The sequence below is a fragment of the Salmo trutta genome, chromosome 16, assembly GCF_901001165.1.
Source record: "Salmo trutta chromosome 16, fSalTru1.1, whole genome shotgun sequence".
Lineage (NCBI taxonomy): Eukaryota > Metazoa > Chordata > Actinopteri > Salmoniformes > Salmonidae > Salmo > Salmo trutta.
In genome coordinates, this window is record NC_042972.1 from 54,509,678 (window position 1) to 54,531,987 (window position 22,310).

Genomic DNA, 22,310 nt, shown 5'->3' on the forward strand with positions numbered 1-22,310 from the left:
TGTATCTCTGTCTCTCTCTGTGCAGCAGTAGGACGCGTCTCCAGCAGCGCAAGGGTGTTCTAGTGGGCAGCAGTAGTTTCTCCAAGGCGGCCCGTCAGAAGTGGCAGACTCTAGAGAGGAGGATCCTGGACATCGTCATGCAGAGGATGACCATCACCAACGTAGAGGCCGACATGGACCGACTCATCAAGGTACTGTGATGTCACTTCCTTTGCACTCTAGTGAGACTTCCTCTTAACTTTTAGTGCATTGTGATGCACTTGCAAACTCATTATTACTGACTTCATTCACTTACCAGTTTACTTACTTAAAACATGCATCATTCCTTCCTGTCTGTTAATGATCTGGCTAACATGTTTTTTTCCCCCCTCTCTTCCTTGTGTGTGAGACAGAAGCGAGAGGAGCTGTCTGTGCAGCAGGAGGCGCTGTTGCGTAAAAGGCAGGTGCTTATGGCTGAGGGGGAGGGGCCTGACGGGGAGGACCGCCTTGTCCAGGAAATGAACGAGGACATTGAGGTTCTGAATGCAAACATCGACTACATCAACGACAGCCTATCAGACTGCCAGGCAACCATCGTTCAGATAGAGGAGACCAAGGTGAGAACACACACACACATTAGTGTAAAATGTCCTAGTTCTGGTTTACGGAGCTCCGTGGAGCCTACTGAAGCCTGGGTGTTTCCTGCAGGATGAGCTGGACTCAGTGGACACCTCAGTGGTCATCAGCTCCTGCTCTCTGGCTGAGGCCCGACACCTCCTGGACCACTTCCTCAAGGCCTCCATCGACAAGGTAACTAACATGGGCCACGACCCAGGACCATCTGGTGGCTACAGGAGTTCATAGTTTTATAGTCCAGATATACCATAACACAGACTCCAAACTAATGTCTACTGAAAGTTCTCAACTTGGAAATAGTCCCTATCAGCTCCTCTTCAGTTTACAATTATTTTGGCAAATGATGTGCAAATGGACACCCGTTTCAGGGAGGGTTGGCCAGTAGTGGAAAGATCCTGCGTGTGAACTGAGAGAATCAGTCGGGACTGAACGGGATGCGTAGTATAACAAGCACCATTAGTTCCGGTGTTTGTTTTTTCCGTCACTGATTATCTGGACAAATCACTATTTCGCAGGTGTTAGCATCTTTTGATTTTGAAGTGGAGGGGACGTTCGGGCCTGTAACTTGCAAAAGAGAGAGGGGTGGAGCTCCTCATTCGGGTTCCGCTCCTCGTTCACGTATTTCCTGATTTCTTCTCTTAACGTGTATGGACCCCCGAACTAAAGTCTCACGTAATTGGTCAGCTGCTCGATTAAGTTCTGGGTTAAACAAGGTTACCCAGAAGTAGTTAATAGCTGTATAGTTGATATATGCTTCCCTCTGCTGATCTTTCCAGGGACTGCAGGAAGCTCAGATCACTTCTAGTAACGTGTTAGTAACTGGTAAGTGTGTGTGCGTGTGTGTGTGTGTGTGTGTGTGTGTGTAGGGTTTACAGGTGGCTCAAAAGGAGTCTCAAATCCGTCTGTTGGAGGGCCAGCTGAGACAGACCGATATGATTGGCTCTGCCCATAACCACCTCATCTTGGACGCGCTGAGAGAAAAGGCTGAGCGTATCCCCGAGCTGCAGGCACTCATTCACAACGTACAGCAGGGTGAGGACACGCACCTAGCATGCACACTCACTCACCTCACCTCACCTCACTCACTGTTTCTTCATGTTTCTGTCTGTGTTCACAGAGAATGGTTATGTCAGCACCGACGAGGAGCCTTCAGAGTTTAGCCAGGCCTCTGACGGCAGGTAAGACTACACGATCCGCTTTCTGGGGCCTCATTTATAACCGTTGCGTAAACGTAACACTAAACGTCAGCGTGCGCCATTTCTGAAAAGACTGTGCACGCACAAAGACGTAGAGATTTATAAACTTGGCGCACTCCGTACATACGCGTATTTCCCGTTCTAAATCAGACCTGACGTTAAAAAAAAAGTGCGTGTGTGAACAAGCATCCTAACTCCGCCTGAAAACACCCATAATTCACCTTTTATGGTGACAATACCGCCCTTATTTGCTGTACACTTTGGAAGTATTGGAATGAGGCCAAGACAGTATCTAAAGGAAATAGCAGTGGTGAACTTGATCAAATGTCTTCTTTTGTAGTTACATTTGCTTCGTCTGACCCTTTCAAATTGTTGTAGACCTGTAAACGGGTCGTTTGAATGCAATAATGTTTGCATTCACTTTTCCCCCGAACCTAAATACGCTGCCCGCGAACGTTGGTGTAATATATTCTCCATTTGCACAAGGTTACTACTTTTGCTTTCTCGCCACGCAGTCCTTCCAGCGGCTAGAAACCGCGTGTACGCGGGGTCCACACTTTGTGGGAGGGTAAGCACGTTCGAGTCAAGTTCAGTTCTTTATAAATTGCCAACGTTTCCGTGACAACTGCCGCACGCATGTTCTGGAGCCTATTTTGTGCGTTCGCAACGTTTTTATAAATGAGGCCCCCTTGAACCCCGCACCGCATACTCATCGTCACTCATTTTCTGCGTGTGTTTACATCTCTTGTTTTCTCTCTCTCTTCAGTGTGTCTCAGATGAAGTCTTCAGCTAGTCAGGATGACTTCAAGCTGAAGGTTCAGGTAGGTGAACGTGTGTTTCAGGTGTAGGCTACATGGTGTCTGTCTCCTCTCCTCAGCGGAGGAGAGGTGGTCCGGATGTTTCAGTGGTCTGGATGTAACTGACTCGCGTGACGTGTTTGTGGATAGTTACAGCACTGGAGTAGATTCCGTTGACTGAACAAAGTGGAGGTTGTTGTCAGTGAAATCATATTTGTAGTTGTACTCAGCTGCCAGGAGATGGCAGCCTCTGCACATGAGTCATTATGGCTATGATAGTTGCCTTCACAGAACCCCAAGATAACTAAACTACTCTATCCCAAGCAGTGGAGGCTGCAGAGGGGAGGATGGCTCATAATAATGACTGGAACGGAGCGAATGGAATGGTATCAAAACATGGATACCATGTGTTTGATGTGTTTGATACCGTTCCACTTATTCCACTCCAGCCATTACCACCAGCCCGTCCTCCCGAATACAGGTTCCACCAACCACTTGTGATCCCAAGCTATAGTTTGTTCTATTGAATGCGTAATTGGACATCTTTCTTCCTACTCTTTCCGCCTCTCCCCAGACTGAGTCCCGTCTGTCAGCCCAGATGAAAGCGGTATCGGCAGAGTACCTGGGTCCCGCGTTAGACCCGTCCACTAAGAACATCACCAAGTCCCTGGTCTCCCTAACAGACATCCAGGAGAACGGTGGCTCAGGTGGCCTGAGCCTCACTCTCCCCATCTTTAGAGACAGGGTGTCCAGGACCGTCAGCCTACCTGTCCGGGGACACACCTTGTGAGTCTTAAGCTACTGTTCCTTATGAGAAGTTCCAATATGGCAGATGGTGGCTTCAGAACAGCGCCACTTGTCGTCCATCTAGGGAATCTAGTTCTATGGCCGCAATACTTGCCAATGCTAATGCTAGCTTGCTATGGCTATACATGGCAGTGTCACATGCTAGTTCTAACAATCTGCTACTGTAATGCTAATGCCTATTTTCGCTCTATCTCTTGCTCTCTCCTCGCTCTGTGTGTATTTATCAGTCCTCGACAGTCTCGGGGGGGTGACACATCCCCTCTAACAAGGAGGAAGTCTTATGACCGAGGCCAGTCTTACAGGTAGATAAACTCTCTCCCTCAACTAATCACTAGCCAATACATTGTTTAGTTGAATCTCTCTCCACAATCCCTTTACCAGTGTTCCTGCATTATTGTATTCCTTTTTAATTATGTAAAGTGTGTCGTGACCCATGTGAAATGCACATGAAATAAATCTGACTTGATCGATCAATCAATCTGTTGAATGTGAGACACAAAGTCCAAAAACTGGAAAACAAGTTGTCATCATCTCCCGCATCTCTCCACCCTCCCCTCTCCCCTGCACCCTTCTCGCCGATCGCTCTCTCTCACAGAAACGCTGATGGGCACACTCCCCCATCCTCCCCCCCTCTCAGAACCAGGAACGACCGCAATGTCTTTTCAAGGCTCACCAGCAACCAGAGCCAAGGCTCCGCACTGGACAAGTAAGTACACACACACACAAACACACACACACACACACACGCACACTGTCAGTTCGAGACGCCTCAATATAGGGAATAGGGTGCCATTTGGAACCCACCCCATGTCTTTTGATTTCGTAACAGTCTCAGGCAGCCTCGAGTCAGCTGTGGAAGTCGACTTACGTCCTTGAATGCATTGATTGTAAGGTGTTTTTGTATACAGTAAGAGTGTCTGCTACATGACTAAAATATACGATGTTGAGAGTGCTGTTGTGAAAATAATTCAAATATATACTCCGTCTGTTCAACCTAAGCGTTAGACTTTTTTCCTCCTAGAAAAAAACAAGCCTGAAGAGCAAATTCCGTTTTCCTCTACATTGTAACAGAAAACGAAATTATACTGTCATTTGGAATATTATCAACAGTAAAATACTTCAAATGTATAGGGGACAGATTGGAGTGGCAGCAAGTCTTAAATGGTTGAGTATTTCACCATGTCCATTAAGGTCTGTAGTCACTGCCAGTTTGGAAGCCTTTGTCTAGAAGTGCAAGTGATATAAAATACAGCATATTAATGAATATTTGGTGATGTGTAAACACTTTACCTAGCAGCCAACCTGCTTGCACCAATCCCTTGTAATTACAGTAAAATATTGTGAAATCCAAAACCCCTCTCCTTAATAAATGTCATTAATTCATTCTTTCCGATTACGGTAGCATTTGCTTTTACGGTATAATACATGAAATGTTATGGTATTGTACACAGTACTTGCTTTGATACCGTATTTGTATTATAGTACGTGTGCTGTAATATGAAATGGAGAATTTCACTTGCCACTGAGCTGCCTGTAAGTTACTGTCAAATTCCCAGCATCCCTTTTACAGTGTACTGTTCCTTTTTCCAATCAATTCTAATTCTCAGCCCTGAAAATGGCATCCGTTAATTCTCAGCCTCTAAATTGTTTGTGTAATTTCACATCTTTATTCATCTTTATTAATCCTGCTAGGTTGTTGAGTTTATTGATCCGGTGTAGTAAGTGGTGGGTAATAAGTGTGTGTGTGTGCGTGCGTGCGTGCGTGTACTAGGGCGGTTGGTCTACGGCTGCCTGATAACGCCTGTGGATTCTCATGATCTACACCCAGGAGTAGTTCATTGAGCACAGAGGAACTTGTTAGATTCCTCTGTGGGATGTTGTCAGCAGGCAGCCATTTTGTTCTGATTTGAGTTGAGGGTGGTGGATAGGATACAGTTTTAGGCGTGTAGCTGCACCATCAGGGGCATATTTCACAAATGTGTTACATTACATGGTTTATTGTTATCGTTGGTTTGATGCTCGCTGAGGCTGGGAGGTTGATCTAATTTGTGTTTGACAGTAGAGGATGAGGTGCGGGCTGGAAAGTTGGGTTTATCGTGAGTTTTAGTTACAGGTCATTGCTTTTCAATGGTGTATGATGTTCAGCATGGTTTTCACATCAACATGTTTTTGTAAGAATTTTACGTCTATCTGGTATGCTTTGACAAGAATCAATCCAAGTTGTTACGTTTCCTTGCACACTGAGTGGGTTCACTTTGCTTTGGGTTTACTTATGTTTATTCATTTATCCAAGTCTTCCTCTTCACATAAGGTTGATAATAATAATAATGTAAAAATGGAAGTTTACATACACCTTAGCCAAATACATTTCAACTCAGTTTTTCACAATTCCTGACATTTAATCCTAGTAAAAAATTCCCTGTCTTAGGTCAGTTAGGATCACCACTTTATTTTAAGAATGTGAAATGTCACAATAATAGTATAAATAATTATTTATTTATTTCATCACATTCCCAGTGGGTCAGAAGTTTACATACACTCAGTTTGTCTTTGGTAGCATTGCCATTAAATTGTTTAACTTGGGTCAAATGATTCGGGTAGCCTTCGACAAGCTTCCCATAATAAGTTGGGTGAATTTTGGCCCATTCCTCCTGACAGAGCTAGTGTAACTGAGTCAGGTTTGTAGGCCTCCTTGCACGCACACGCTTTTCCAGTTCTGCCCACAAATTTTCTATAGGATTGAGGTCAGGGCTTTGCGATGGCCACTCCAATACCTTGACTTTGTTGTCCTTAAGCCATTTTGCCACAACTTTGGAAGTATGCTTGGGGTCATTGTCCATTTTGGAAGACCCATTTGCGACCAAGCTTTAACTTCCTGACTGATGTCTTGAGATGTTGCTTCAATATATCCACACCATTTTCCTACCTCATGATGCCATCTATTTTGTGAAGTGCACCAATCCCTCCTGCAGTAAAGCACCCCCACAACATGATGCTGCCACCCCCGTGCTTCACGGTTAGGATGGTGTTCTTCGGCTTGCAAGCCTCCCCCTTTTTCCTCCAAACATAACGATGGTCGTTGTGGCCAAACAGTTCTATTTTTGTTTCATCAGACCAGAGGACATTTCTCCAAAAAGTATGATTTTTGTACCCATGTGGAAAACCATAGTCTGGCTTTTTTATGGTGGTTTTGGAGCAGTGGCTTCTTCCTTGCTGAGCGGCCATTCAGGTTATGTCAGTATAGGACTCGTTTTACTGTGGATATAGATACTTTTGTACCCGTTTCCTCCAGCATCTTCACAAGGTCCTTTGTTGTTGTTCTGGGATTGATTTGCACTTTTTCGCACCAAAGTACGTTCATCTCCTAGGAGACAGAACGCGTCTCCTTCCTGAGCGGTATGACGGCTGCGTGGTCCCATGGTGTTTATACTTGCGTACTATTGTTTGTACAGATGAATGTGGTGCCTTCAGGCGTTTGGAAATTGCTCCTAAGGATGAACCAGACTTGTGGAGGTCTACAATTTTTTTTGAGGTCTTGGCTGATTTCTTTTGATTTTCCCATGATGTCAAGCAAAGAGGCACTGAGTTTGAAGGTAGGCCTTGAAATACATCCACAGGTACACCTCCAATTGACTCAAATGATGTCAATTAGCCTATCAGAAGCTTCTAAAGCCATGACATCATTTTCTGGAATTTTCCAAGCTGTTTAAAGGCACAGTCAACTTACTGTATGTAAACTTCTGACCCACTGGAATTGTGATACAGTGAATTATAAGTGAAATAATCTGTCTATAAACAATTGTTGGGAAAATGACTTGTGTCATGCACAAAGTAGATGTCCTAACCGACTTGCCACAACTATAGTTTGTTAACAAGAAATTTGTGGAGTGGTTGAAAAACGAGTTTTAATGACTCCGACCTAAGTGTATGTAAATTTTCGACTTCAACTGTATCTTATTGCACTACTGATATCTTCCTCATTAGCAATATTCCTCAATATTCCTGATCTGCTCATGTCCTCACAAAACAATGACATCTGTATGGTCTGGTACAAAACATCCATATGGTTTCTACAAAAACAAGCAGGTCTGTTTAACATCTGGACATAATTCTCCAGGAAAAGTGATAACAGGTTCTGAATCTGAATAGCTGTAGCCTGATTTGAAACCCATAACACACAAACCTTCTTAAAATCCTTTCTCGGAGATGGAAGGATGCCGACGTTGCAGACAGCCTGATTTTCATATAGAGTACAGTTGCACATTTGCACTTACAAAAGCCTTGAATTAATATGCTGGCCACTAATAGCCATACCCCATAAACCTCTTACAGTATTACAAATCAAATACTATGGCTGAATTTATGAAGGTTTTGTTATGTTGCCTTCCAGCAGCTTTGCTCCCTACTGACATTCTTAATGTCCAACTGGCATTACAAAGCCTGCTCTCTCAGGGTAACAATCCTGCGAAATGAGCAATAAAATATTTATATTGTGCGTCCAAATGGCACCCTATTCCCTTTATAGTGCACTACATTCTTTTATTTTATTTAACCTTTATTTAACTAGGCAAGTCAGTTAAAAACAAATTCTTATTTACAATGATGGCCTACAAAAGGAACAGGGTGCCGTTTGGGACAGGATAATAGTGTAAAACTGCCTTTTATTGCAGCGCTTGCAGTGTTTTCCCTAGTTTACAACTCCGGGAATAGGTGGTACGCCAGAGCAGATCTTTCCCACAGAGACAGCTAAGAGTGGTGGGTTCTCCTGTGACGTCCAGTCTGATTGACAACCCTGTCCTCCAATCAACTGCCTTCTCCCTGCTGATAACGCAATCCCCTCTCTCTGGCCTGCCCCTTCCCCCTCCTTTACTTCCTGGTTATTGGGAAACCCCACCACCAATCCCAGTAACCCCTCCCTCTCTAATTGCACTTCTGTTTTATCCCTTACTGTACTGTAGGTATCCCTTCCTTCTTTAATCCAGACCCAAACTGCTAAACCCTCCTATTGTAGCAATGTTTTTATCTCCCCCACCCGAATCCTAACCCCACCGTGGGCTAGTGGACTAGTCTGAGTGCCATGCCATCTCTACTACTTTGTCTTGTCACATTCTGAAACAGGCTATCACTCAGGCTAGCCATAGTCTAGGTGGCAAATCGCTGTATACCTTTTCCCACCCCTATCCCCTTTCCCCAAGCCTAACCCTAACCTGCATCTTAACCTTACCAGTATAACCCTTCCTCCTCTAGCCATAGAGCTCAACTCCTATCTTCCTCTCCTCTCCTGCTCCTAACCTCACTCCTGTCTTCTCCTCTCCTGTCCCTGCTCCTAACTCTGTTAACGTTGCTCCTAACCTCCTTTCCTTTCCTTTCCTGTCCTGCTCCTAACCTTGCTCCTGTTCTGTCTTCAGGTCGGATGACAGCGACTCCTCTCTCTCGGAGGTGCTCAGGTAGAGATATCTGTCTGTCTCTGTCATTCTGTCTCTCCTCTTGCCTGTTTGGCCAGTCACTCAGCTGGCCACTCCTCCTTTTCTGGGGTGGGCAGTCGATGTGGAGCATGCTTTAACCTCATCGGTCCCCCCTCACCTTCCTCCAATCCCCTTCCACCTGTGTGGTGTTCTATTTCTGTGTTGCTCCTCCCCACTACTCACGGGATCTGAATGAACCTTTTTCATCTGGAGAGCTTGGGTTAAATAAGAACCCTTTTGGATGAGGGCAGTTACGTTCATTCAAGCTAAGGCTACAGAGGATAACGATTCTGAGAGGATAGCGTCTATAAAGCATTGACAGCACATAAATAGACCTCGTTACACTCTTAAAAAATGATGTGTTAAAAACATTCCAATTTGTTTTTTTTGGTAACCCGGCGCTGGGTGAACATTGGATAGCACACACAGCGGGTTATTTGAATAACCCAACATGTTGGGTCGTTAGGATTACCGAAACATGGGTTCATTTAACCATCAGTTGGGTATTTTTTTTAATCTTCCTGCTGGGTTGACCAAGCAGTTGGGTCTTTTTGAAGTAGGTTAGCGTTTTTTGTTTTCGTCATGAATGTTGTTCTGGAGGCAGCTCTGCAGAGTGGTCACTAGCTGGCGCAGCCACAAACACCCTTAAAAGACCTTTGCTTGAAAAACGAGAAAAAAGTGTCAATTATACTGTTTGTCAATATTGAGACGACATTGCCAGTATACACTTCCTCAAAATAGTCTGAATTTGTACGTTTTTGACAAGGAGATCTTAGTCGCGCAATTTATACGTGTTTGGCGCCGTATTTCTCAAGTGAAGAATGTGATTCAAAATAAGTTGTCTATATTTGAATGACAACAAACACTTCCTTGAAGGATCTCAGAGATTCCACACAACTATCTAACCAGTGAACATCACCGACGAAGTGGCGTAGACTTAGGATTCCGAACTTCGACTTGCCTCCGAAAAATGTTTGGTGCACAAAACAGCTGAAAAAAACCTTGCGAAGGCCAAAATGAACAAAATGTACCAAAATAACGTTAGAATATACGTACAAACTGTTTTGGATGGGAAGCATGCGGACGCCTTAACCCTAATCTTAAATTATAACCAATGTTAACTTTGCAGCTGGCCCATCTAGCGGAAATCGCTCAGTTCTGCCTCCAGGGCGAGATTCATGAGAATAAAGGTTAACCTGTCTTTTGCAACGTTATCCTTAGGTTATTTTCAGGAGTCATGGCTTTTTAGAGGTGTGGCTTTCAGAGATCTTATTGTCCACCCGTGAAAGTAAATGCCATTCCTGTTCACCATTTTACATTTACATACTGTAAATAAAAAATGTTCCTTTACATTTATTTTGCGTTTTACACATTCTTGTGGAATATTAAGATTACTTATTACATATTATTATAAGGTGGTATCTATCCCAAAATAGGTGTTTTTGGAACTCGTACTTCTGTAGGCCTCATTGAAGCTACATAAATGTCAATGTTCAACCTAAAAATGTGATAACTGTACAACAGAACAGATGAACAGGAATGACATTTTCTCTCATGGATGGCAAAAAAACAACGATCTGATCTGACCGCTGTGTCGAGCTACTGTTTAAACTCTCCTTCCCCAGACTGTAAAAGTGGAATTGCATTTCCGCACTGACATATCAATCACTGTTTTTATAACCCTTTTCGAAAGTTCAGAATGACATACTTGGAATTGCGCTAAAACAGTGGGCTGCACCAACAATGAATAATTTAACGCTGATGGGGGTGCTCCAGTTGATATGTTCAGTGGTTATTGCAGTGCCCTTGATTTGTTACGGGACCACCCAGCTGCCCTGAGCCGCACAGCTATTTCAACCCGTAATAACCTACCTATTTCAAACCAGGATGAAAACCCGCCAACTTTAGAATGACGCCAACATTTTCACGACTTTTCTATTGCCGGCAACAAAGCCTGTACTTTTAGTCATAATAGCGCTAATGTGTTTTAAAAGTCCCGCCAATCCCCTCAGTATAAAGATCACCTTTCATCTTACCAGCTTTGGCACGCATTAAATCATAAACATTCTACACATTAGATTACACACAAAAACGACATCAGCAGCCTGGCGTTTGACTATAGCCAATGTTTTATTCGTCATAACAAGGTCATTATTTACTAGGAATGGCGAGCTAAAAATAGCTTACGGTTGTGAATGTGAAAAAAAAACAAGACAGTCCATTCTGTCCGAGAACTTTTTGACGCATAAAGATACTATTAAATTACCAGAGGGGCTATCTCATAAACATTCAAAGTTCCAGAACGGTGTGAAAATGGAAGCCATGTTGGTCAGGGAGAAATCCGAACCAGTCTAATTGGAATGAAAGGCGGTAGAGGCAAAATCCTGATTTTAATTATGCAAGAAAATAAAAGTAATGCATCAGAAATTGTGTAATAGAATTATTCTCAACCTAAAATATTGTCATATAATTATAATACAGTTTTATACAGGTTTTATACACATTTTCTGTATAAATAGTATCTTTAAATGTATGTTAACGGAACACAACAACAGGATCAAAATTGCCGGCTGCTGGTATATGCTGCCTGTACAAAAAAAAAAAGTGGTTTGAATTGAGTTCTTAAACACATTGCCCGATTTAAAATAAAAAATAAAAAATGTTATATTTTTTTTAAAGGCGACAATTCGTAAAGTCTGTCTGTAAAGGGGGAAAGTCTCCAATAATACAAGTAGATGACGGAAGAGAGGAAAGAAGGAAAAGAGGTATGTGGATATTTCGAGCCTGAAAACCCTCTAGGCTGTTCTTAGCCGTTTGTCGCCGTCAAATCTCGGTGTCTCTCTCTCTCTCTCTCTGATAATCTAACATCTAACACGTAGAGATAAAGAAATAGACATTATAGATCAATCTCACTTATCACAGCTCTAATCATCCTACTGACAGTCTTATTACACCTCTCTGGTTTTCATCACATTTATACAAAGATAATGGCGTTATCATAGACTGATCTCCCTCTTATCTCATTATATGGGACGCCACGTTTGGAAGGTTCAGAACCACACGACACACAGGCAATACCATGCACTGCAATACCTTCCATTCCATTATATTATTTTCAGGATAGCACAAATGGAATAACTAATGTAAGGCCCCTGTTTTGAAAGGCTTTGATTGTCAGGTCCTCTGTTCTCTCCTTGGAATGAGAGATCAGAAAAAGACAGTGATTGATTGATTGGGCAGAGAGTCCACACAACTATCTAACCAATGGGAATAGCGATAGAAACACTCTTTCAGAGCCTATTGGCTAACTTGTGAAAGTTCCCCTGCTCTCCCTGGACATAAGGTTCATTCAGAAGACAGCTCAATCCCTCTTATCCATAAACCCAGTGTCCAGTTCCAAACCAACAGATTTGATTTGGAACTGGGTCGATATACTAGCCCTGTCACACCTAACCTCCATCCTACTTTACCCCCTCCCTCCTCTGTGACAAGACAAAGGCCTGGTTCCAATCAACCACTCACAGTCCATTTGGAATGGATCTAGGCCACAGACAGAGAAGGAGACGGGGTCTGATGTGACAGCCCCCCCCCCCCCCCCCCCATTCTCTCACTCACTCACCTGTCCCAGAAGCCTCTGCCTTCGCCTGAACACTGAACTGGGATTGGGATTGGCTCGCAAGGGCAAGGACCACGAGCTCAGCTCACTCTTGATTGGTGGAGATGTTGCATGTACTGTAGATGCCACAAGTTGTTGTTTTTTTGAGTTGGCTGTTGCCGGGCTGTCGTTGAGTTCTGCTTCTTCTTCGGCGCCGTGAACCGCCGCCGTTCTCTATCATTTGAATGAACTGCACTGTGTTTCTGTAGGTCTTTTTTTGGGGATTGTTTTGTGTTTCAATTCATTTGCGTTTGTGAGACTATAGCTGACATGCATGCAGCTTCTCTTTCTCGCGTCACTGTGATTGGCCCAGGCTGGTCTAGCAGCCGTGACATGCTGCTCACCTGCTTTACCAGCACAAATCACGCCACTGCTATACATAGGGAGGGAGGGTAAAATATAGCCCTATTGGACAAAGCGAACAGGACGCGTGTGTGCGTGTGTGTGTGTGTGTGTGTTTGAGGGGTCCAGGGAGACAGATCTGTCCCATATTTGCCTTTAATCACTGGTCCCTTTATCCCCACTCACTCCTGTCGCTCTCTCTCTCTCTAGTTCCCCCTCTCTCTCTCTCTCTCTCTCTCTTTCCATCCGTCCCTGTGTCTCACTTGGCCGGCTCCCCCCGAGTGCTCTGGGACTCTTGTCCTGGCAGCGAGAAATTAAAGAGGGAGAGAAAGGAATAAAGGGAGAGAAGGAGAGAGAGAGAGACAGAGGTAGAGAGAGGGATGATGAAGGAAAAGAAAAAGAGGGATAGGGGTAGAGAGATAGAGGGAGGGATGGAGAGACAAAGGAAAAAGGGAGGAAGAGGCTCGTTATTTCTGAGGGAGAGTTTTTTTTTGCCACTGCCAGCCAGGAGATGGATGGTTTTAGACCAGGCTCTCTAATTGAGCTTCCACAAAAGAGAGATGGAGAGCAACGGGTGGGTACAGAGAGGGAGGGAATGGGAGGGAGTGGTTATACCTATATCTCCAGCAGGGGGCATGATAGAGCTGTGCTCCTTTAGGCCTGTGGATTTTCTAAGTGTGTGTTGCGCATTTGTGTGTGTGTTCTGTGTGTTCGTTCATTGAGGTGTGGAGCCTATCTTTTCATATTTGATGAAGTGTGTATTGCGTACTTGTGTGTGTGAGATGTTTTGTGTCTGTGCGGGGTTAGTGGTCTGTGTGTCAGTGTTTGTGTGTGTGACGGTGTGTGTGTGTCTCCCTCAGGGGTGTGATCACTCCCACGGGGGGAGTGAAGGGGGGACGGACGGCGCCCCTCCAGTGTTCAGCCGTAGCAGAGGGACACTCTAAACCTGTCCTCTGTGTGGATGCTACAGATGAACTGCTCTTCACTGGATCCAAAGGTACAACGACAATGTCCTAACTAGGACCATGGGATGCCTTTTTGTCTTTGGAAACAAACATCAATTGGTTAAAGCTATCATGTTAACCTCATGGACTATCAGTCCTCGCATTCATAGCTCCAGTCCCATCCCTTCATAGAAAACGAAGTGGTTGGGCTGCCAGTTTTAGATGTTGATGTTTTTGACCCTTCTCTTCTTTCTCTTGTTTCTCGTCAGACCGGACGTGTAAGATGTGGAACCTGGTGACGGGACAGGAAATCGTCACGCTGAAAGGGCACCCCAATAACGTGGTCTCAGTCAAATACTGTTCTTCCTCCTGCCTAGTATTCTCTGTCTCCACCTCCTACATCAAGGTCTGGGACATACGAGACTCTGCAAAGTGTGTCCGCACCCTCACGTGAGTGGCTCGCTGTGTATCTTTCCACCAATCACGGCTCACCTTCACCACCCTCACTGATCAGTCAGTGCTACTCTGTAACGGTCCAGACGCGTTTACGGCCAAGCTGAATGAACCAATGTTTACATGTTTACTAAATCTCAAGATCTCTCTCTCTCTCTCTTTCTCTCTCTTCTCTCTCCTCTCTATCTCTCCTCTCTCTCTCTCCAGGTCTTCAGGCCAGGTGGTATCGGGGGATGCGTGTGTGGGCACCACCACCCGTACCATCACGGTGGCACAGGGTGAATACCAGATCAACCAGATAGCTCTCAACCCCTCTGGCTCTGTCCTCTATGCTGCTGCTGGTAACACCGTACGCACCTGGGACCTCAACAGGTACCAGAAGGACACTGGTTTTTAGCATTGTAACCACTGCTATGCAGCAATGTATTTTTACTTTTGGCGTTGATTTAGCTTTGTATGTACGTACATTAGCTGTGCCTATAAAGGTTTTCTAGCAATAAAAAATAACTCTCTCCTATCTCGCACTGTCTTTTTCTCTTTCTCCCTCCCCTCTTTCTCTCCCTCTGCCCTTCCGTTCTCTAGGATGATGGCATTAGGGAAGCTGACAGGTCATATAGGCTCAGTGATGTGTCTCACTGTAGGACAGTCTCTACTGGGCAAAGACCAGGTCATCACTGGCTCCAAGGACCACTATGTCAAGGTACTGGACACACGGCTACACGCAGTGGCGCACACACACACACACACACACACAAGCATTTCCATTGTACCCCGCTACGCAGGCTACATCCTGATTATCTACCCTTCTCTTGAGGTGTGAACTGGCATACTTCCTGTTGTGGATTCCCGTTGGAGTGTGCAACCATGTTTGTCTGTTTGGTCATGTTTTCTGACTGCTGTCCTGTTTTTGTGTCAGGTGTTTGACGTGGCAGAGGGCATGCTGGGTAATTTAGGCCCCGCCCACAACTTTGAGCCTCCGCACTATGACGGCATCGAGTGTCTGGCCATCCAGGGAGACGTTCTGTTCAGCGCGTCACGAGACAACGGCATCAAGAAGTGGGACCTGGAGAACCAAGAACTCACACAGGTACACTCTTAGATAAAAAAAAAGGTGCCATCTAGAACCTAAAAGGGTTCTTCTGCCGTCCCCATAGGAGAACCCTTTGAAGGAACCTTTTTGGTTCCATGTAGAACCCTTTCCACAGAATAGCCTTTTGTTCTATGAGTGGAGAGGGACTGTGGGTGTGTCACGGCACCGTGTGGCAGCGATAAATGAATGTCATTGATGGCAATACTGGCGGTATTGGGGAAAAGGGAACGTACTGCTACTGTACAGGCGGGTTGATGAAGGGTTATCTGTCTACAATGTGGCCAGCCTACAGTGGCAGGAGTGAATCCTGTGAGGTAAAAAGCCATGTCTTTACCGGCGCAGCCCAAAGGGCTACAACCCAATCGATACCCTACTAGGGCCAGGGTCCATAGTAGTGCACTATATAAGGAATATGATGCAGCCAAAGTGTTAGCTCTGAGGGACAAGTTAGTACTGTGTCATCCAGTTTTTCATTTGCCATGAGAGAATAGTCAGCATTGTAGAGCAGGTATGTCGATAGCTACTGAGTAGGGTTAGGGAATACTTACTTTGATCGTTTGTTTATTGAGATAACTTTGGTGTATTTCAGTATTTTCAAATAATGTTTTCCCGAATCAACTACTTCTATTGGAAAAACATTATTTCAGTGACTGAACAGACCTGGGTTAAAATGCATTGGATTATTTAAATATTTGTATTGGAATATACACTTGCCTGTGTATCTTAGTATTTTTAAATACATGACAGTACTTTCTGAGTGTATTTCCAAATGCATTCCCATATTTAACTACATGTGTTAATCAAAATACTTCCAACATTGTCTTTGAAAGTATTTGAAGTACCCTAAATAGTATTTAAACCCAGGTCTGGTGTATGTCCGTGTAGGCGTGCGTGCGTTCATGTAAGTATCCGGTAAAAGCTTTATAAATCCTCTTGAATGGTGGGTAATCTTAGTCAAACACCCACAGTAAGCCTCTGTGGAAAGGATATCTGTGCCCAGTTTAGCCATAGAGGACCGTGTACACTGATACACGGTCAACGTTGGAACTTCAAACACTACTTCTGTGACTGTGTGTCCCCACCTCCTCCACAGCAAATCCCCAACGCCCATAAGGACTGGGTGTGCGCGCTGGCGTACGTTCCCGGTCGACCCATGCTGCTGAGTGCGTGTCGGGGAGGCATGCTGAAGGTGTGGAACGTTGATAACTTCACCCCCATAGGAGAGGTCAAGGGTCATGAGAGCCCCATCAATGCCATCTGCACCAACTCACGGCACATCTTCACCGCTTCCAGGTAAAACATGACTAAGACATAATTATAACCATATTATAGCTTATTATAACCTTTCTCCGAGATGTATTTTTCAATTCATATCCAGGTATGATGTTACGCCACTGGAAGGGTAAAGTAAATACGGTAGTTGGGGGCTTTCAGTGGATGTAACTGCACTGGATGTAACTGCACTATCAGGGGCATATTTCACTAATGTATTTCATTACATGGGTTATTGTTAGATGATTGTTAATATACTTGGTGTTTATGCATCGCCCTGCTAGAGAGTTGGTCACATTAATGACATACCTTACTGCAGCAAAGCAATTAGAAAAAGTTACTCCAGAACACTACATTCTTTCTGAGAAGATGCTATGTTGTCTAGTGCAACATTGACTGGTGCATGAGGCATTCATCTTCCTTGTCGAGGATGAATCTTTCTGATGTCACTCAGCCGTACACAACTAGTCACTCGCTTGGTAGAGCTCAGCTGATGCGTGCGACCAGGCGTATCATTGGCATGTGCAGTATGTCTTTCTTCTTCCCAGCATCTCATGGAAAACTTTAGCAGACTGACAGGACCATATGGTACGGCGGTGAAGTACACGTCCTACATCACTAGGATTGTAGATTGAGAGGGGTTTGCGTGGATCTGCTTCGCACGCCCAATAGTCTCTGTCCTCCCTGTACCTACCTCTTTCCACCAACGCCTTTCACTTTTCATGCTTAATGCCCTTCCTGATCCATCTGAATACACCTTTACTAAACTAGTACCTTATCTTCGTCTTGTACTAACCCGCTTTAACCTCTCCTTTTCCCCTCTCTTCCTTCTCCTACCTCGCTCTCTCTCTCTCTTTCACCTTCTGTATTTTGTCCGCTTCTCCTCCCCTCTCCTCCTCATCCTGCCCTGCCACAGTGACTGCAGGGTGAAGTTATGGAGTTATGTCCCAGGTCTGACCCCCTGTCTACCTCGACGGGTTCTGGCTATCAAGGGTCGTGCCACAAGCCTCCCATGAGCCTTCACTCCGACTCACAACCCCGCTTCTGCTCTCCTCTGGTACTTTCGCTCATTTGCGTTGCTTTCTCTTTCTGATTCTTTTCATCTCTCCGTTCCATCTCTTCTTCTCTCCGTCCCCTGTCTTCATCTCTCTAGAGCCCTCTTTCTCTTGCTCTTTTTTATTTTCTCCCTCTCTTCATGTCGCTAATGCCCTTGCCCCAGTGGCAGTCGGTGCCATTTAAGATGAGGGAGGATTCTTTTTTTTTTTCATGAACATGGCCTTATTTCTATTACAGCGTATTGGATGACTGTCATTCATATTCCATTCACCCAGCTCAATGTAACATCAAAAGGTTCAGGCTACTACATGATACTCGTATTTTCCCTGTATCCATCATGAGGTTGCTACAACCTAGCCGATGAATGAAAGTTTACAACGTAGAGAATCTTGAGTAATCAAGGTGACAGACAGTGACACATTCAATACCGCCTTGCACACTCTTGCCTGCATCTAGCTGATCTAGGGAGCAATCATTAGTCCAACAGTTGCAAATGTGAATTTCTGTTGGACATATTTAGGTGTTTTTATCCCCATTTCATTCCGGTTGCTTCCGTTTAAGAAACCACATGAAAACAGCGTGATCACTTTGCTCATTGTATATATAATTCCTTCTCGCATCGATCTACGCGCTCTCCTCCTCTCACCTATTTCCTTCACTTGTGGACTTCAGTGCACAACAAATCAGCTGTCTCTGACCAAGCTTTCCAAGCCAAACCTTCATATCATAACCGCTAACCGCTACACACAGCCTACATCGTTGTCGCGTCATAGTCAACATAGCGGGTTTACTAACATGTTAGTTCTAATAGCTATCTACAATCATGCAGTACAGTGTACAGTCAGAAAGCAGTTTAGCAGTTACACAATAAGAGTAATTAACACAATACCATACGTAGTTCATAAGGCCTTATTTTGTGGGCCTAGTTTTACCCTAATACAGGGGCCTGAAACTCATATACATCACATTGAACCAAAACCACGCCCATCATTATCATATTTCCCAGCATGCTCTACTGCAGGTACATTTTTTGAAATGTTTGTTAGAATATTTTTGTGTGTATATATAGAGTGCATTCGGAAAGGATTCAGACCCCTTGACTTTTTCCACATTTTGTTATGTTACAGCCTTATTCTAAAATTGATTAAATTACTTTTTTACCTCATCAATCTACTCACAATACCCCAGAATGACAAAGCGAAAATATATGTATTAAAAATGAAAAACAGAAATACCTTATTTTCACAAGTATTCAGACCCTTTGCTACACGACTCGAAATTGAGCTCAGGTGCATCTTGTTTCCATTGATCATCCTTGAGATGTATCTATAACTTGATTGGAGTCCACCTGTGGTAAATTCAATTGATTGGATATGATAACGTCCCACAGTTGACAGTGCATGTCAGAGCAAAAACCAAGCCATGAGGTAGAAGGAATTGTCCGTAGAGCTCCGAAACAGGATTGTGTCGAGGCACAGATCTGGGGAAGGGTACCAAAACATTTCTGCAGCATTGAAGGTCCCCAAGAACACAGTGGCCTCCATCATTCTTAAATGGAAGAAGTTTGGAACCACCAAGACTCCCCTCAGAGCTGGCCGCCCGGCCAAACTAAGCAATCGGGGGAGAAGGGCTTTGGTCAGGGACATGACCAAGAACCCGATGGTCACTCTGACAGAGCTCTAGAGTTCCTCTGTGGAGATGGGAGAACCTCCCAGAAGGACAACTATTTTTGCAGCACTCCACCAATCAGGCATTTATGGTAGAGTGGCCAGACGGAAGCCACTCCTCAGTAAAAGGCACATGACAGCCTGCTTGGAGTTTTCCAAAAGGTACCTAAAGGACTCTGACCATGAGAAACAAGATTCTCTGGTCTGATGAAACCAATATTGAACTCTTTGGGCTGAATGCCAAGCGTCACGTCTGGAGGAAACCTTGCGCCATCCCTATGGTGGAGCATGGTGGTTGCTGCATCATGCTGTGGGGATGTTTTTCAGTGACAGGGACTGGGAGACTAGTCAGGATCGAGGGAAATATGAATGGCGCAAAGTACAGAGAGATCCTTGATGAAAACCTGCTCCAGAACGCTCAGGACCTCATACTACGGCGAAGGTTCACCTTCCAACAGGACAACAACCCTAAGCACACAGCCAAGAATACGGAGTAGTGGCTTCGGGATAAGTCTCTGAATGTCCTTGAGTGGCCCAGATAGAGCCCGGACTTGAACCCGCTTGAACATCTCTGGAAAGACCTGAAAATAGCTGTGCAGCGACGCTCCCCGTTCAACCTGACAGGATATGAGAGGATATGCAGAGAAGAATGGGAGAAACTCCCCAAATACAGGTGTGCCAAGCATGTAGCATCATACCCAAGAAGACTTAAGACTGTAATCGCTGCCAAAGGTGCTTCAACAAAGTTCTGCGTAAAGGGTCTGAAGACTTATGTAAATGTGATATTTCAGTTTTTATATAGACTTTTTGTACTGTATTATTGACTGTATGTTTGTTTATTCCATGTGTAACTCTGTGTTGTTGTATGTGTCGAACTGCTTTGCTTTATCTTGGCCAGGTCGCAGTTGTAAATGAGAACTTGTTCTCAACTGGCCTACCTGGTTAAATAAAGGTGAAATAAAAAATAAATATATGTAAAAAAACGTTTTTGCTTTGGCATTATGGGGTATTGTGTGTAGATTGGTGAGAAAATACAATTGTATCCATTTTAGAATAAGGCTGTAACGTAACAAAATATGGAAAAAGTCAAGGGTCTGAATACTTTCCGAATGCATTGTATTTTTTTGAATATCTATGTTTGTGCATGTACATTGCTTGATTGATTAATCTCATGCTACACAAAGATAAATAACTTACATTTTTCTAAACTAATCCAATACTTACTTTTTTGCACCCATTACTGAAATGTTTGTTCCAGTTTAAATGCCTTAGGTAGTCTCTTTACAATGTTCCTAACCCAGGCACTCATTCTGAATGCAGGTAGCAGGTGAATAAATATCCTAACTGTTGTATATCCTATATCCTGGCTGACTTCCAATAGGAATTACACATCATTTTGCAAGCCAGTATAGTGTGACTTGCAGGCCTGATGTGGCCTGTAAACCATGAGTTTCAGGCCATTGTATTGCACTTTCAGAAAAATAGGTTTTGATTTGTCCTAAAGGGGTACAAACACTTGTTACTATAATGGTACCTTGTAAAGTCATCCTTTGTACCTTTTTATTTATAAGTGCATAATTGTAGCCCAGTTCATACCTCAGGCCATTCCAGTGACTTTTCCAAAATTCACAGATTTTCCAAAAATCCTCTTTGAAAGGATTTTGGATTTCCTGGTTCCGTTTCTAGGAAACTTTCAACCAAGATTTCTGGAGAACCTGGGAATTTTCGGAAAGTTACCAACATTTTGCAACTCTACCTGCAAGTCACATTATGAGGAAAACTACCTAAGGGGTCGGCAACGACATTTATGTGATCGTGTCTCAAAGTAATCAAGGTATGAACTTATTATTATTTTCAAATACCCAACAGTTGGTCCTGTGTGGTCCTCTGTAGCTCAGTTGGTAGAGCATGGTTCTGATAGTGGGATAGATACTCACGACCACCAATATGTAAAATGTATGCATGCACGACTAAGTTGCTTTGGATAAAAGCGTATGCTATATGGCATATTTTAAATATAATCTCTTTTTGGGTTTAGTTGTGATCATTTTGCTGTGTAAATAATATTACTCAAATTAATTTCCGGCCCCTAGACCATCCACCCTGACAAAAATCGTCCCACGGCCGAATCTAGTTGCTTACCCCTGACCTGCATTTAAGCTGGAACAAACATTTCAGTAACAGGTGCAAAAAATCGAACCAACTGATTGGATTAATTTTGAAAATTGTATGTTTATCTTTGTGTAGCATTAGAGTAATCGCTCAATGTACATGCACAAACATAGATATTGAAACAAACAATTCTAAAAATCTGCCTGCAATAGAGCATGCTGGGAAATATGATAATGATGGGTGTGGTTTTGGGTCAAAGTGATGTGTATGAGTTTCAGGCCCCTGTATTAGGGTAAAACTAGGCCCACAAAATAAGGCCTTATGAACTACGTATGGTATTGTGTTAAATATATATATATATTTTTTATGATCATATATTCGCTTAGGATCTCACTTGGTGCAGTCCATAGGGCTGAAAATTAATAAATGCAACGACCATGTCTCTGTCAATAGCAAACACAGTCATGTGTGGTACTGGTAAACACTCGAAAGTTGACCTGGGAAAAATGCAAATAAGGCTTATAGCCCTACAGCAGGGCTTTCCAATTCCTGGCCTGAAAGGCCGAAACATTCTGGTTTTGGATTTTTATATGGTTCTTCAAAGAACCATCCCAATTTATGGTTCTTCATAGACCCTAAAATGGTTCCCCTATGGCATCGCTCTCAAGAACCTTATTTGGTTCCAACTTGCACCTTTATTTGTAAGAGTGCACGTAACACTACCAATAATTATTATTTTAATTGGGTCCTACCTACAGTACACACACATGCAGATGCATGTGCACACACAAGCAGACACAAACACACACGAGCGCGCGCATGCACACACACACACACAC

At 43.9% G+C, this 22,310-nt stretch overlaps 1 protein-coding gene across 5 annotated transcripts in view; it reads left to right on the forward strand.

The window, feature by feature from the left end:
• LOC115151053 (kinesin-like protein KIF21B) overlaps positions 1–22,310 on the forward strand; it is a 114,192-nt gene that overhangs the window by 85,340 nt on the left and 6,542 nt on the right. For 2 of the 5 annotated variants that reach the window (XM_029694989.1, XM_029694992.1), the window contains exons 18-34: positions 26–191; positions 393–596; positions 688–789; positions 1,482–1,647; positions 1,733–1,793; positions 2,578–2,632; positions 3,183–3,394; positions 3,643–3,717; positions 4,011–4,121; positions 8,824–8,862; positions 13,738–13,874; positions 14,091–14,271; positions 14,482–14,646; positions 14,857–14,974; positions 15,191–15,361; positions 16,458–16,657; positions 17,553–17,693. In XM_029694989.1, the coding sequence (XP_029550849.1) occupies positions 26–191; positions 393–596; positions 688–789; positions 1,482–1,647; positions 1,733–1,793; positions 2,578–2,632; positions 3,183–3,394; positions 3,643–3,717; positions 4,011–4,121; positions 8,824–8,862; positions 13,738–13,874; positions 14,091–14,271; positions 14,482–14,646; positions 14,857–14,974; positions 15,191–15,361; positions 16,458–16,657; positions 17,553–17,652 (2,263 nt within the window). In that variant the 3' untranslated portion in view covers positions 17,653–17,693. The remainder of the gene's footprint in view (positions 1–25; positions 192–392; positions 597–687; positions 790–1,481; positions 1,648–1,732; positions 1,794–2,577; positions 2,633–3,182; positions 3,395–3,642; positions 3,718–4,010; positions 4,122–8,823; positions 8,863–13,737; positions 13,875–14,090; positions 14,272–14,481; positions 14,647–14,856; positions 14,975–15,190; positions 15,362–16,457; positions 16,658–17,552; positions 17,694–22,310) is intronic. The other 3 variants (XM_029694991.1, XM_029694990.1, XM_029694993.1) reach the window with 3 other exon arrangements.